This window comes from Trichoderma citrinoviride (assembly GCF_003025115.1).
Source record: "Trichoderma citrinoviride strain TUCIM 6016 unplaced genomic scaffold BBK36scaffold_5, whole genome shotgun sequence".
Taxonomy (NCBI): Eukaryota; Fungi; Ascomycota; class Sordariomycetes; order Hypocreales; family Hypocreaceae; genus Trichoderma; species Trichoderma citrinoviride.
Window position 1 is genome coordinate 1,334,764 of NW_020194713.1, and position 14,495 is coordinate 1,349,258.

The 14,495-nt window shown below is 57.4% G+C and overlaps 5 protein-coding genes across 5 annotated transcripts; 1 reads left to right on the forward strand and 4 right to left on the reverse strand.

Annotated features, from left to right (window-relative positions):
- Window positions 1-342: 342 nt before the first annotated feature.
- On the reverse strand, window positions 343-5,556 carry BBK36DRAFT_1135086 (hypothetical protein). Its single transcript, XM_024892521.1, has 17 exons — window positions 5,063-5,556; window positions 4,371-4,773; window positions 3,877-4,300; window positions 3,286-3,840; window positions 3,208-3,240; window positions 3,139-3,171; window positions 2,923-3,093; window positions 2,834-2,883; window positions 2,762-2,800; window positions 2,468-2,719; window positions 2,090-2,428; window positions 2,002-2,044; window positions 1,811-1,962; window positions 1,655-1,777; window positions 1,615-1,621; window positions 724-1,578; window positions 343-665 (listed from the first exon to the last, which is right to left on the reverse strand). Exons 1-17 carry the CDS (start codon window positions 5,170-5,172, stop codon window positions 358-360), a joined length of 3,897 nt encoding a protein of 1,298 aa, XP_024750922.1. The 5' UTR covers window positions 5,173-5,556; the 3' UTR covers window positions 343-357.
- A 994-nt stretch (window positions 5,557-6,550) lies between these two features.
- On the reverse strand, window positions 6,551-7,410 carry BBK36DRAFT_3612 (hypothetical protein; the record flags this gene model as incomplete). Its single annotated transcript, XM_024898038.1, has 3 exons — window positions 6,551-6,776; window positions 6,839-7,164; window positions 7,219-7,410. 3 exons carry the CDS (start codon window positions 7,408-7,410, stop codon window positions 6,551-6,553), a joined length of 744 nt encoding a protein of 247 aa, XP_024750923.1.
- A 582-nt stretch (window positions 7,411-7,992) lies between these two features.
- Window positions 7,993-8,670, reverse strand: BBK36DRAFT_1167992 (RNase P/MRP, p29 subunit; the record flags this gene model as incomplete). Its single annotated transcript, XM_024895116.1, has 1 exon — window positions 7,993-8,670. One exon carries the CDS (start codon window positions 8,668-8,670, stop codon window positions 7,993-7,995), a length of 678 nt encoding a protein of 225 aa, XP_024750924.1.
- Window positions 8,671-9,404: 734 nt separating this feature from the next.
- BBK36DRAFT_1116644 (acyltransferase-domain-containing protein) lies at window positions 9,405-12,051 on the forward strand (the record flags this gene model as incomplete). The annotated part of the gene is made up of 3 exons (XM_024890254.1): window positions 9,405-9,583; window positions 9,643-11,497; window positions 11,578-12,051. The coding sequence occupies 3 exons, from the start codon at window positions 9,405-9,407 to the stop codon at window positions 12,049-12,051; spliced, it is 2,508 nt and encodes an 835-aa protein (XP_024750925.1).
- Window positions 11,835-13,864, reverse strand: BBK36DRAFT_1135088 (pantoate-beta-alanine ligase). The gene is given in 5 exon segments (XM_024892522.1): window positions 11,835-12,051; window positions 12,089-12,158; window positions 12,170-12,283; window positions 12,318-13,413; window positions 13,769-13,864. 1 exon segment carries the CDS (start codon window positions 13,405-13,407, stop codon window positions 12,319-12,321), a length of 1,089 nt encoding a protein of 362 aa, XP_024750926.1. The 5' UTR covers window positions 13,408-13,413; window positions 13,769-13,864; the 3' UTR covers window positions 11,835-12,051; window positions 12,089-12,158; window positions 12,170-12,283; window position 12,318.
- Between the last annotated feature and the right edge of the window lie 631 nt (window positions 13,865-14,495).

Sequence of the window (14,495 nt, forward strand, 5' to 3'; positions counted from 1 at the left end):
TAGAGTACAAGCCAACTTGGAATAAAATAGGATAGAATAGGAGTGCAAAATAAAAAGGCAATGAAGCATTTGCTGATGGCGCGTGTATATGACCTCTGCGCTCGAAGCGTTCCGATACCAGTGCCACCAGACACATAGACACAAGATTTGACATATAGCTTTATGTTAACTATCAAGATCCGACAGAGCATGTTACATAAAACTACACTTGTTAACTGTCAAGCATCTGACCTTCTGTCCACACAGCGCTTTTCCTCCCGCCACGGTGACAGAGCGTCGAGTCCATCCAAATCAAAAGACCAAACATACTCAAGCTCAGACAGGAAATCACAAGCAGTCAACGCTCCTACAAGAACCCTATTTCTTGCCCTTCTTGCGGCCGGGGACGACCTTGAAGTCGGCGCTCTGCATCGCCGACTCGGTGTCCTTGGCCTGCGAGACGTTGCTCTTCTTGGCCACCTCGCTCCAGCCGCCGCCAGAGCTCGACGCCTTGCTCTCCGTCTGCGGTTGCTTCTCAACAACGCCCTTCTCCGCCAGCTTCTTGCGGCGAACGTATTCCTCAGCAAAGTGTCGCCCGTCCATCGTGGTGGAGTTGGCATATACAGCGTCGGCAATCAACCCGGTGTCAAGGGGCAAGACGGCGAGATCTGCCTGGAAGCTCGTGACTGTAAGACGCATCGTTAGTTGAGATTCTCAAGGCTTGGATGTGCAAATATGACTTACTATCATTCACGCCCGTGATTCCCCGGGAGAGCTCTCTGTAAGCCCACTTGTTGAACTCGTCCATGGCAGTGTTGGCCGAGCCAGCATTGTTCACAATGGACTTGGGCACCAGTTTGACGGGGGTGGCCAGGGCAGGCTTGGCGCTGCTGACGCTAGCTGAGCGACTCTGCACCTGAGATGGAACTGTCGACGGGCTCTTCACCTTGCCACCGGCTCCAACAGTGGCCCAACCGCTTCCACTGGTCAGGATGGGAGAGGGGACCGTCGGGGCGGCAGTGTGATTCGGCTTGCCGGCGAGGTTGGCGTAGCTTTTGCCGGCGTTGATGGGAGCGCCGCCACCGCTCTGGATGGCGACTTCCTTGGCTTTCTGCTTCCGCAATTCCTCTTCGCGTTGGATCTCAGCCAGCGTCTTCTTTGTCACAGCAGCCCCGGGCACTGCGCTCGGGGTGCTTCCCTTGGACTTGGCAGCCCCAGGCTTAGCCCAAGGGCTGACGGACGAGACCGGCGAGCTTTGGCCCCAAGTGCTAGTTGCTGGGAGACCGGCGTTGGCGGCCGCAGCGGCTGCGGCAGCCGACTTCTCTCTCTCCCTCAGCAGGGCGGCCTCTTGCTCCATCGCCGCCTTTCGCATGGCAGCGGCAGCCTCTTCGGCCTTTGCAGCCTTGCGTGCCTCGGCTTCCTGGATTTCCTTCAGGCTGGGGCCCTTCTGCCCCTCCTGGCCGGGGTCTTTGGCCCAGGGGGCCAGCGGGGGAGGCTGAGCGATAGCGTCGGGGGTCCCGTTCTGCGACCGGTTGAACTGCTCAGGCAGGTTGGACCTGGCTCTCTGCGCCGTTGGTGCCGGAAGAGGGGTCATGGTAGCTGGAGGTGGGAACGGCATTGGCATCCCGGGTTCACTCTGCTGCTGAGGCGCAGGGGGAACAGCTGCAGACGCGACGGAGGCTTGCTGAGTCTTCTGGACCTGCTGGGTCAGAGACAGTGACGACGTCGCCTCTTCCACCGGGGCCTTCTTCTTGGATCCTTTGCCAGCCTTGGTAGCTGGGGCGATGGGTTCGCTTCGCTGCTCGACGGAGACGACCGTCGTCGTCGTAACAGTCGTCGTCTCTTCCGGCTTTGCGGAGATCTCTTGCTGTTCCTCGATCGCCGCTACAGCAGCTTGCTGGGCGTCATGCTCGGCGCGAAGATCTTCAAATTCTTTCAAGCGATCTTTGAAACCTTCATCGTCCTCCTTCAGCTCGTTAGCTTCTGGCAGACCGTAGCGTAGACTTGCGTCGCCCGGAGTACCAATGGGCTGAGGCGCACCAGATTCAGTACCGGCAGGCTCGCCCTGCAAGGATACGAGCATTTGCCGTTCAGTGGCCGAGAGATTCACCAGGTCCTCGGGCCTGAAAAGCTCGCCGTTTCCCATGGAGGCGCGGACGGCAGCGGGGTTGGCGGCACCGGGATGGGTGTCGAATACAGTGGCCTGGCCGCCGCCCAGGGGCCCAATGGGCTGTTGATGCGGCAGCTGGTGATGTTGCTGCTGAGGAACTCCCAGAGGCGATGTCATGCTACCGAAGCTCGGTTGGCTCTGGAGGCTATGAGCACTGGAGTGATGCTGGAGGCTTGGCTGTATCTGAAACTTGGCCATGGCCTGTTGTCGCATCATAAAATCTCGTTGCTGGGCCATGAGGAACTGCTCTTCTTGTTTGCGACGCTCGAGGTTGTTTTGCTCCTCGGCAGTCAGAGTCCGGCCAAATGTTGGGAAGACACCGCTGAGGGGCGGGATGATGCCACTTCCGGTACCAGGTCCAAATGGGCCGCTCTGCATTGGAGGTCCGTGAGCAATGCCGATCTGGGGAACCAAGAATGGCTCGCGGGAGTTGCCAATGCGTCTGATGAGCTGGCCGAGAGGCTCGAATTCGGGGTCTTCCACCTTCTTCACTCGTAGGTCGGGGGTGAAGAAGTTGGCTTTGTACCAGTCATTCATCTCCAGCCCGGTGAACGGACCTTGAATCTGGCCCTGGGGGTCGAGGTAGACCCAACGCATCCGATCAGGCATCACCATTTGGCGAACCTGAGCAGATGGTGGCTCCACGCCGGCCTGGCCGCCACCAAAGGGTAATCCGCCACTAACCGGCGTAAACGACTGAGGCGCTCCAGCGGCGATGCCAGGCTGTCCGGCGTCTGAAGTTCCAAAGGCGCCGAGATTCCTGGAGCTGTCACTAGAGGGGAACAGCTCCTCAAAGACCCCGCGGTTGGATCGCATGGGGCTGTCGGTGTCTCGAGTCGGTACCGTAAAGTTGCCTCGACCAATGGCACCGAGCGGGTTGCTCTGTCGTAGGTCGCCAAGAGAGTCGGAAAGGCTGCTCTCGTGCTCATGCGCTTGCATCTGGGCTTGCATGGCGGCAGGGAATAGAGAGCCCAACTTGCTTCCGCGACCGATGCTACCGGTGTTGGATGGTCCAAACACGCCTCCCAGGTTGCCCAGACCGGGAGACTGCATCTCACCCATTGGGCTAAAGAGAGAGCTGCCAAACGCTCCTCCGAAGGTGGAGCGCTCACGGTCGGGAGTTCCGGTGGATGGACCAGCCGGCGCAGGCCAGCCGGACAGGTAGGCTTTGGCGCCTACGCTGGACGTCTGGCTACGGTCGCTTCCATCAAAGGCGGCGCCGAACCCTCTGGAAAGCGTGCTATAATTAGAGTGTGGCTGCTCGTGGCCCACGCCGTGAACCTTGTCTCCGGCGCCCGAATCAGAGGGACCTTCGTTATCGTGACGCTCAGCCGGGGGGCTGCGGTATGGGTTCGTTTCCGAGGGGCTAGCAGGGCCATTGGTCCCGGAAGGCGAGCCGCCCAGGTTCAAGTTGGACATGCCAAAGTCACCAGTGGAGCCAAAGAGCGGCGCTCGGCTGGAAGGGGGCTGAGCTTCCGGAGCAGCATCCCCCCCAAGGGCAGCGCTGCCAGTCACCTCATCACCCCCAAACGGATCGGTGTCAGTCCGGGGCCTGCTGCGCCAAGACTGCTGAGCTGGAGGGTTCTGGGCCTCGGAAGGTTTGCTCGCGGAGCTTTCACCACTGTCCTTGGGGATGAGGTGAGCCAGTCGACTGCCTCCACCGGCACCTCCCGGCCGCTTGTCGCCAATGGCTGGCGAGGTGGGCAGGGCAAAACTGCCAAAGGCACCACCAGCAGCGCCAGAGATGCTGGAGGATGGCCACATTGACGTCATGCTCACACCGGTCGAGGTGTTGGCTCGCAGTAAGCTAGGAATCGCTGGCTTTGGGGCATCGCGCGATGCCGATTCGGCGCTTTCGGGATCATCAACGTCGGACTCTCGCAGATCGCCGGTCTTTCGCGAAAACCAGGGGTCATCACGCGAAAACCGACTGGCGGTCGGCGACGCAACATTGCTCGGGCTGAACGGGTTGGAATCGACCGTTTCTCGTCGGCGAGTGCTGGGTCGGACGGCGGACGACGGAGAGCTCACCCCAAAAGTGCTTCCTGGGGCATGGGAAAGAGACGGTTTGCGCCCGTTGACGGCAGCCTGGTGGCCTTCTTTGGCTTGCGTGGGAGGCTTGAGCGGGGAGTTGATATCGGAAGAAAAGGCCTGTCAAAGTCAGTCAACCAGCACTTTCATGGCAGCTTTCCTACTGCCAATGGAATGAAGATTTTCAAACCTCTTTCTCCTCCTCAGAAAATGCCGAGAGCCCTATGGGAGCCGTCTGGCCGTTGGCATCCCAGCAAGTGCCGGGATCCTGAGGCACGTGGTTCTCGTTGCTCTTCCCCCAGCCCCTTGCACCAGCGCCACCGGTGTTGCTCGGGTCCCAACCTGGGATGAACAGGTGAGAGGGGTTACCGGTAGGCCTCTGGGACTGGTACATCTCGAGCAGGTCGTCCTTGGTATAACGTGAGGGACCGATTTCGTACGTCGTGGGCTGTGCGATAGAGGTCTCCTCGACGCTGGGAGGCTGGACAGCATTGTCGTTCGCAGGCGGGGGGTTTGAGGACTGGCTCAGAGGCGTGGTAGAGGAGCGGCGGAAAGTCAGGGTGCCGTTGGCTGAACGGCCATCTCTCCGAGACCTAAGGAAATAACTTTTGTTAGCCGCGATTGTATACTGGAAGACAAACATGACCCGTTTCCGGACAGAAGTAGAGGGGCACTGTGTCGTGAGCCCATCCCCGCCATAGGAAAAAAAATGTCCGAGATAAAAGTGATGAAAAATGACAAAAATAACATAAAATGGATAATGTCCGACACGGCACCCGCTAGTGCACGGAAGCAGGACAAATGACATGCATGACACAAAATCTCCTGGGCGTCCCGAGCTCGCGTCCAGCACAGACGTCGGCGAGGGGCAAAGCGACTCACCATTCGCCTCCAGCAGATGGCCTTCCATCACTCCTACCACCTCTCGCATCGCGGTTTGCATTCTGGCCGGCAGCGGCCGAGGCAAAGCTTGATGGGAGATTGGACGGCATGGTTGGACGTGTCCCACGGGTCGTGATCGTGTACCGAGGCGCGGGGTGTTGGTCGAGGTGCAGGGTCAATCGTGGGTCGACTGACGAGGTTTGGAAGAGGCAGACACGGGTGGGTGGGTGTCTGGGCAGGTGTGAGATGTGGTCAAACAGGTGCTGCGGGCGGCAGGAGATGGCGAGTGCAATGGCGCGGGCGAGAGATCGAAGAGTCGTTCTGTGGTCGCAGGCGGGCGAGATCGCGAGAGGGCTGAAGGCTGGAACGAGAAAACTAAGAGCTACCAGTGCTGTGCTGGCGTTAAAAAAACCTGAGGTTTGGGAAAGATAAAATTGGTTCCGGCCTGTTCCCCAGGCTGTATGTACAGCGAGGCTGGGCGCCGCTAGGCCGCAACGGGCCACGCCGGACCTTAACCGAGCCTACTGTGCGAGGGCTAGATCCTAATTGAGGAACCTTGCTGGGCGGTATTACGACATGCTGCCATAAAGCGCGGCTGCGCAGGGGCGGGGGTTCCCTGGCGAGGGAGGGCATGATGATGGTGATTGGAGAGCCGAGACGGAGGTGCCAATTGCGAAAAGTGCCGGGTAGCAGGAGAGAGGCTGTTGAATACCAAGTACAGTGAAGACTTGGGATCTGCCCTGATGTGGTGGCTGGGCAAATGGAAGACGGCTTCACGTGGAAAAGGATTCATCACAGGCAAGATCGGCATTGTTGACAGGCCTCAGCCACAACCGGCAATTGACCATCATGGACTGTCTCTTAGCATATGATACCGGTGCTTTAGAAAAAGGGTTACGTGCGCAACACCAACAGATGTCGAGTGCTGCTCGACATACAGTATCCTCGGCTAATAAGGTAGGTATGGTAAGGTATCCAGAGGCCAGCCTGAAAGGGCCCGACTATCTAGGTACCGACTGAGCGTATCTCAACATGCGGGCGGAATCGCAATTAGAATGCAGTCACTGACGGAGGAAGATACAATTTATCGAAAAACACGCAAGATCTCATCTGAATTGGGACATTATGACTACAGACGCTTGTGACCAAGTCTTACAAGGGCAAGGTTCTGCTGTGAGACTCAACGTAAAAGGCGCCTCCATCAAGCTTCCACAAGAAGCTTAACTTGGTACGTATCTCATCTCACATCAAAGCCACAGACACAGTCATTAGCGAACATCGAATGATATTGCTTTATCAAGATCCTAACCAAAAAGAAACTCCCTCAACGCCTTTTCCGTACAATGAAAGCCGTCTAATGTCTAGTCCATAACTGTATAACCGATCCGTAACCAATGACCAATCCGTAACCGAGTGCCATGTCCGTTAACCAATTGCCCAGTTCCGTGCGGTAGAGTGCCCCCTCCATTGTGTCGTCTCGCCTGTGCATCATACTAATTCATAGTGAGATGCCGCAATGGCCGCCGGAGTCGGAGGTGGCAAGTCTCGCAGCATTCGTTGCTGTTGCCGGTGCCTCCACAGTCTCCTCTCTTGCCTCTGGAGCTCTATCCGCGCCGCTTCTCGCTGCTCGTCAATTCGCGCCTGTCGAGCCTCTTGCCGTCTTCTATTACGGACAATGGGCAGGACTCTGCGGAACCACTGGTACCAGTTGAGCCTAGAGTAATGGAGTCAGCTTCTGCTTGGCCATGGTGACTACGGGAGAAGATTGTTACGCACAGTTGCCAGAATGCGACCATCAGGAATAGAGCAAGGTTGGCCCAGTAGTACGCGGGCCAAGCCTTTCCATCCCACCCGGACTTTTCGGCCAGCTCTGGATTGCCGAAGAAATGGCAATAGCTGCCCGAGTCCAAAGGGGAATTTTTCCGGAGGTGACGGACGTTGCACCTCACGAAGCCAGCGATGACTATGCCCATGTTGAGGGCAAAGATGACCACCCAGAGAATGGTCACTGTCAGGGTGGTGCCAACTGTTACCCAGTCATGGTAGTAGTTGGCGAGACGACGAGAGCAGAACACACTGATGGCCAGGAAGACCAAGCCGATCTGGAAACAGTTAGCTGCGCGCTCTCCAGAGGCCTTGTATCTATCTGCACGTACCAGAACCAGGTTTAACGCATATATTGGGAATGCCTTCTGGTAACCGAAGATTCCCATCCTCTCGTAGAGGGCGTTCACGTTGGCCAGCAAGAGCAGGCCGCCAAAGGTTCTCAGGACCGGGCCCACGAAGGGCACCGGCAGTTGCCAGGGCGTGGTATCATCCAGCGCCCACAGAGGAAAGGAGAAAGGCATTGTCGAAAAGAAGATGGTGTGTGTATGGTGGAGATGATTGTGAGATGAAGATGAGATGATGATTACTCTGGGATATCGAGGGAAAGTCGTCCCTTCTTATACTTGAGTATTGCCCGCAGGACAGGTCCTGGCACCTCTGGATCCAGCCATCGTTCGGTTGAGCCGGCGATGGCTTAGCAACTTCCTGAACTCTGCGTCGAAGAGATAAGGACCCTCGCCAAAATTAACCTTAAAACCTTGTATCGTAGCTAAATCTCGCTTGGCTTTGAGATGGCGTCGTTAGAGGCTTTCAAAACTCGCCGCAAAGAGATGAAGGGTGCCTCAGGGTCAGCCTTAACCAATGGAAGCCAGCCATCGTTTGTCGTCGGGTTGTCGTCGCGCAGAATCCCCCCCATCTCATCTTGAAAAAGAAGAGTTTGTCTCCGTAATCAACCGAGAAACTCCATAGATTCGGTAGCCGTCGTCCGGTTGAGGTTGCAGCGGCGTAGGGCAGTTCGTAGTTCGCGGTGAGGAGAAACCCATCCCTTCTGGGAGTAGGGTTTGACATCCCAGCAAACCGAACTGACGCCCACATTTCGGCTGCTAAACATTCTTGAGAAAGTGTGACTTAAATTTCCTGTTGGCGCGGTCGGCAGATCGGAGCATCATCTGGTCTCCATGGACTTCGAAAGCGAATCTCTCCGGGGCATCGTTGTTCTGTTGGGGAGCAGCAACTTCCACACGGAAGACAGTGCCCTCTTTGGGAATAACTTTGAGCCCCCTCTTTCTTGTGATGAGCTCCACGACGAACTTGCGGTCCCTCACAATGATGCCCTTGGTGCCCACTCGTCCAGGACACCGACTCCTGACCACTTCGGCTTCTGCTCCGTGAAACTCGGCGCTTGCCAGCTTCGCCGCAGCCAATGGCCCGCCGGTGTACACGTCGTTGCCTAAGATCTCCGTGGCGTAGCCCATCCAAAGCTTGTTCAGCCCCTCGTAGGTCTCATATCTTTGCCCGCTTTTCGGAATGTCGTAGAGGCCCAGTTGGCGGCGCTCGCGGGCAGATAGCGGCTTCGGCCTCTGCTTCCCGCGCAACTTGTCCTGCTGGCGAGCTCTGTGACGCGCGGCCCTGGCATTGAGAGCCGCAGGAGGGGGAGATGTCGGCTTGAGCTGCAGGGTGCGATACTGGATCTTGTCGCTGTAGATGCGCTTGGCGCTGTCTGGAGAGTGTGCCCTGGCGAGCAAGTCCTGCGTCACCTTGATCTGCTCGGACGTCGCCATGGTGCCCTTGTGCGCTTCTGAATGTTCGAGCCGTTGCTTTGCACAATGGCAAGCTCTTTGCGGCCAAATATGAGGGTTTGATACGCAGGAGGTGAGGTGAAGACGTCGCTGACAGACGGAATGTTGTTAGAAAAAAAACCAATCGGCAATTATTTGATGTCACAGCTTGGCAGCCTTGCAGGTGGAGCTTTGGAGTTCCGAATCCCTCCACACCCGCAAGTTCTCGGTACGAGGCCACGGGTACCTGTGGGTGCGCCGTAAGCTGTGCTCGGTACGGGCGAGCTCGGTGCTCGATACCGGCATGGCTCGGGCGTTTCTGCCGTTGGATGCAACCCTACGAACGTGAAGTTTGTGTGAAATCTGACATTCGTTGGATCACATGCTTCTGGAACTGACGGCTTCCAAGAGTCGATCCCGGCTCTGCTGTTGGAGGTACATTCGCCAAAGTACTGCAGTTGCCCCACAGCCGCGGCAGTCCAGGTACAGAGCAAAAAGTACTCCGTACCCCGGATCAGAGCTGGATCGTCAGACTCCATGTTTTGGTCATCCACTCTTTTGTTTACTGCCGTTGTCAGACGCAATCATCCTCGGCATCGCCTGGACGCCTCTCTCTTATAGCATGACCATGCGCTGATGCTCCATTGATGTCGACGCCCTTCCGCCGCCCTCGATAACTCCTGCCTATCTCGACAAACCACCCCCATCCCTCCTCTTATCTCCGCCAATCTCCAGCCATGTCCCACGATGGCGATGCCGTGGACGAAGCCAGCAGCTCGGCCCCCGACCTCCAGATCTTGGGCGATGAAATCACGCTGCAGCCCAGCGGCTTCGTCGAGCCCAGGCCTGTCGCCCAGGAGGACAAAGAGGAGGCCCTGATGAATCACTCGCACTCGTTTCGCAGCGAGCCGCTTCAGTGCGTATTTGCCGAGGTTGACTGGCTTGGCTGGTTCCCGCTAACTCCGCTGGCAACAGGTTCCTTCGCGAAGTCTCGCTGTATGTGTCTGGCCAGGGATGGCGAGCCTACGATCGCGTCATCGGCCAGCCGGTCTTCTATTCTGGCTTCTCGGAGAATATGATCTCGATGGTGCTGTCGGCGCCGCTGCTGCAGAAGCGTATCGCCCAGCTCGCCGACGATCGCCTGGCTGTTGAGGAGAGGGAGGGACTGCTAAACAAGAATGACAAAGACTACGAGACGAAGCGTGCGCAGCGGCGAAATATAATAGAAAGTTGGCTCCAGGAGGTTGCGGAGAAGCTGACGGACAACATGATTTGCAAGATGGAGAGCAACACCTTCATCCGCGGCGCATACTACTTGACCATGCAGCTCGTCACACGCGCCTACCACCAAGGGATCCACGTTTCCAGCGAGGAGGTTCTGCGGCTACGGAGGGTGGCAGAGCTGGCGGCGAAGAAGAAGCAGAGCATTGTGTTCCTGCCGAGCCATCGATCACACGTCGACTATGTCTCTCTGCAGCTGATATGCTACCGCCTTGGCTTGACATTGCCTGTGGTCGTAGCTGGAGACAACCTCAACTTTCCGATTGTAGGGGCTTTCTTGCAGCACGCTGGCGCCATGTGGATCAGGAGATCTTTTGGCGACGATGCTCTGTACACAGCAGTCGTGCAGTCCTACGTTGATACTCTGTTGCAGGGAGGCTACAATTTCGAGTGCTTCATCGAGGGAGGAAGGTCGCGCACAGGCAAACTGCTGCCTCCCAAATTCGGTATCCTGAGCTTCGTCCTAGACAGTGTCCTCTCTGGTCGGGTCGAGGACACCATAATATGCCCTGTCAGCACCCAGTACGACAAAGTTATCGAGACGGAGGGCTACGTCAATGAGCTGCTTGGTATGCCGAAGAAGAAGGAGAACTTGGCTGACCTCCTCTCCAACGGCCCCTCGATTCTCTCCCTGAAGCTCGGCAGGGTCGATGTTCGATTTCACGAGCCGTGGAGTCTGCGAAAATTTGTCGACAACCAGCTTTCCAAGCTATCCAGCATTCCAGCAGGACTCAACACAGACCAGCACAACCCCGAAGTGCGAGCGGTCCGAGAGAAGATTCTGCGTGCCCTGGGCTACAAAGTCCTCAGCGACATCAATGCGGTGTCGGTTGTGATGCCTACCGCCCTCATCGGCACCGTACTACTCACTTTACGTGGACGCGGTGTTGGCAAAGGCGAGCTTATTCGTCGCGTAGAATGGCTGACGTGTCGCGTTCGAGCCAAGGGGGGACGAGTCGCGCATTTCGGAAACGCGCCTCTTTCAGAGATTGTCGACCGAGGACTGGAAGTCTTGGGCAAGGATTTGGTGGGTGTGGTGGAAGGACTGGCTGAGCCGACCTACTACGCCGTCGACCGCTTCCAGCTGTCCTTTTATCGCAACATGACCATCCATCTCTTCGTTTACGAGGCTATCGTCAGCGTGGCCATGTACACGCGCATCAAGCGCGGAGGCGGCCCGGCGTTCCAGGATATCCCGTACGAGGAGCTCAAGGCGCAGGTTCTCTTCTTGTCTTCGCTGTTCCGCGGAGAGTTCATCTTTGCCGGTGCCGGTCTCGCCGCCAACTTGGATGCCACGCTGCGCGGCTTGGAGGCCGACCATGTGGTTCGCCTTGATCGGGATGACCATGGGAACATTACGACCATCGGACTGTCAGACGAAGAGCGCAAGGCGGGGCGAGAAAACTACGACTTTTACTGCTTCCTCATCTGGCCGTTTATCGAGGCTAGCTGGCTCGCGGCGGTGTCGTTGATGGGCCTGACGCCGCCCAAGGATAAGAACGGCGATGTTTGGATCGAAGAGGCAAAGGCTCAGAACAGCGCACAACTGGTAAGCAAAGCATTCTCCTCACTTCTTTTGCTCTTTCTTCATGGCAATTACTCTTTGCTCACTCTGGATATCGTTTACAGCTCGGCAAGACGCTCTACCACCAAGGCGACCTCTCCTACTTCGAAGCCGTCAACAAGGAAACGCTCAAAAACTCCTACGCCCGCTTCGAGCAGGAACAAATCATCAACGTCGTCAAGTCAAAGGACACCAAGATCCCGCGGCGCCTCCGGCTCGACCCGTCCTGGCGGCCCTCGCGCGACCCCGAGACGGGCGCCCTGCTCGCGGAGGGCAAGCTCTGGGACTTTACGGAGAAGATTGCGAGGTCGCGGCGCGAGGGCAAGAATCGGCGTGACGGGGCGACAGTGGCCAGCCGCGTGCTGCGGCTGACGGATGACCTGGGCAGGAAGCTCTTTGAGGAGGCGGAGGAGGCGGAGAAGAAGGGGGGCAAGGCCAAGGTGCCGAGTAGGCTGAGCAAGGAGGAGCAGGAGGCGGTGGATCTGAATGTCAGGAGTGCGAGGAGGAGGAGGACGTTGGAGGGGAGGGCGCATTTGTGATATGATTTGCCCCCCTTTCTTTTGTTCTTGTATTATACCCCATAATGTTGATGCTATATGTACACAAAAAGGAGCAAGATGCAACAAGAGCTTGCGCGCATCAGCAGCCGCTTTGATGCTCCGTTTTCACCTGCCATGAATAGTTACATCTCTATAGTATAAAATTGTCCCTGTTTTACCATGCTCTTCTTTTAGAATCCTACTAACTGTACTTGTTCATCAATCGTAATCTCCGTCTAGCCTTCCAACCTGTCTGCACCCCCTCTTTCACTCGACTTTAGGCGCCAGAATGATATTGTCAATCAGTCTTACCGCCGGTCCACCAGAGTGTCCCAGGTCCTCGCCCTCCTGAGGCTCCTCGACGGGCTTCATCTTGATGGCGCCGCTGAGGACAGCCCCCTTTGTCGAGTCGACAGAGTCCACCTCTTGCAGCGTGTCCGGGTCAGCCAGGGAGATGTAGTCGACCTCGTACGTAACCCGCTGGGAAGGCGGGAGCTGCATCTGCTCTCGCAGCACGCTCTCGACGACCTGGTTCGCCGCCCCAAGGATATCGCTGCGGTTCAACTTTTCGGCATCGTACTGTTCCTGGGCGGCCCGCAGCGCCTTGCTCAGCACAACGGCCACACGGCGGCGGCGCGGACCGAGGTAGACGTTGCGCGAGCTCAGGGCGAGGCCATCGGGTTCGCGGGTGGTCGGGCAGACGACGACGTCTGTGGGGACCATGAAGTCGCGAACCATGCGCTTGATGACAACGGTCTGCTGGACGTCCTTCTGCCCAAAGTAGACGCGGTCAGGCTGAACAATGTTGAAGAGCTTCATGCAGACGGTGGCGACACCGCGGAAAAAGGTCGGCCTGCTGGCGCCCTCGAGGACCTCGCCCACGGGCGTGATGGTGACGAAGCTGCCCTTGCTGTCAACCTCCTGCCCCGGGAAGCCGGAGGGGTACATCTCGGACGTGGGGGGCGCGAAGACGGCCGAAATGCGGCCCAGGTTTGCGCCGTCGTCGGCGAACTCGCGGTCGAGGCGGGCCAGCGCGGCGACGTCCGTCTCCCAGGTGACGGGGTACGAGGCGAGGTCCTCGCTGATGCCGAACTGGGCCGGGTTGACGTAGATGCTGACGACGACGTGGTGGTTCTCACGGGCGGCGGCGCGGATGAGCGAGAAGTGGCCCTCGTGCAGGGCTCCCATCGTGGGCACGAGGCCGACGGAGCGCATGTTTGTCATGTGAGGCTTGCGCCATGTTCGCACAGCGTCGACGAGGCGGAGGACCTTGATGGACGTCGAAGGGATTGTCTCGGCGGCGGCGCGCAGCGATCGCGCGGAGCGGGCGGCGAGGCGCGCGAGGGAGGCTTGCATTGTGAGCGTTCGGTCGAGTTCAATCGATTGTCGTTGGTTGTTGTTGCGTCTGTCTGTTGGTTGGTCTTTAAGGGACGGTCGATGCTCTTGTGTCTCTAGTTGTAATAGTCCGTGGTGCTGCTCCAAGAGAAGAGAGCGTCGGGGATGAGGCAGGGTCTTGAGCGAATATATAACTGCGTCGAGAAGAAGCTCTCCGCTCAGCCGAAGCGTTCAGATGGGAGTCAAAGCCGTCGTCGCCATCGCCGACGCGCAATGGCTGAGTCAAGGAAACGATTTCGTGATGGTTTCTGCCGCGGAGTTTTGGGGACGAGGAGGGGTGGAACGGAGCGTCTGCCGTAATTTTTTTTTGGAGATTTGGAGAGAGAGGGAGAAAAAAAAGAGCGGATTTTCCTGGCTGCAGCCGGCGCGTCACGACCGGGAACAAAACCAGGCTGGCGGGTTCAGCCCTCCATGACGCTGGAAGGATTGCAAGGAGAGACAGAGAAGAGAAGCGAGGGAAAAGAACTGGAGGGTTGCATAGGCGAGATCGGAGTTGGCCGTGATGGTTGGGCTGGGAAGGAGCGGTCCCACGTGAGATCACCAGATGGAGGAGCATCGCGTAAGACGTCATTTCATCATGCCAGTAATTCCTCCGTCTCTCTTCTTCTTCTTCTTCATCATCGCCTCCAGCTTCTCTTCTTGCTTCCTCCTTTCCAGGGCATCGACGGGCGCAGCAGCCTCGTCTCCTGGCCGCCGTCTCAATAGTACATGCAATACCTCGCAGGCCAGTCATTGCGCTCTGCAGTTGGGCATCATCTTGCCTCATTCTCCGGCCAAACAGCTCAAGTAAGCTGACTGTCTACCCGCTTTATGCATCACGGACCAACACGTATCTTCGGAGATCAATGCCCAAGGACACAAACATGCGCAAAGTAAGTTGTAATTTCTCTTTTGCAGCATATGATCTATATACTATACACAAAGGAAAAAAATGTGTCGAGTTCACGCTTCGCCAATTATGACCCAAAGCATCATGGATCCCGCTTTATCCAGACAAAAGAAACACGCCAGAATAACGCCTGCAATGCAATCCAGCCCGGCCTTGTCAG

What these genes read in the sequence shown, in the direction of transcription:
- BBK36DRAFT_1135086 (XM_024892521.1), bottom strand. Translation starts at nt 5,172, where the DNA reads ATGCCGTCCAATCTCCCATCAAGCTTTGCCTCGGCCGCTGCCGGCCAG. An exon ending in CATCTCTGGCGCTGCTGGTG is followed by an intron (nt 3,841 to 3,876) that starts GTGCCTTTGGCA and finishes CCACCTCGCCAG; the next exon opens with CCATTGGCGACAAGCGGCCG. An exon ending in AGCCGGAAGAGACGACGACT is followed by an intron (nt 1,778 to 1,810) that starts GTTACGACGACG and finishes TCCGTCGAGCAG; the next exon opens with CGAAGCGAACCCATCGCCCC.
- BBK36DRAFT_1135088 (XM_024892522.1), bottom strand. Translation starts at nt 13,407, where the DNA reads ATGCAAGCCTCCCTCGCGCGCCTCGCCGCCCGCTCCGCGCGATCGCTG.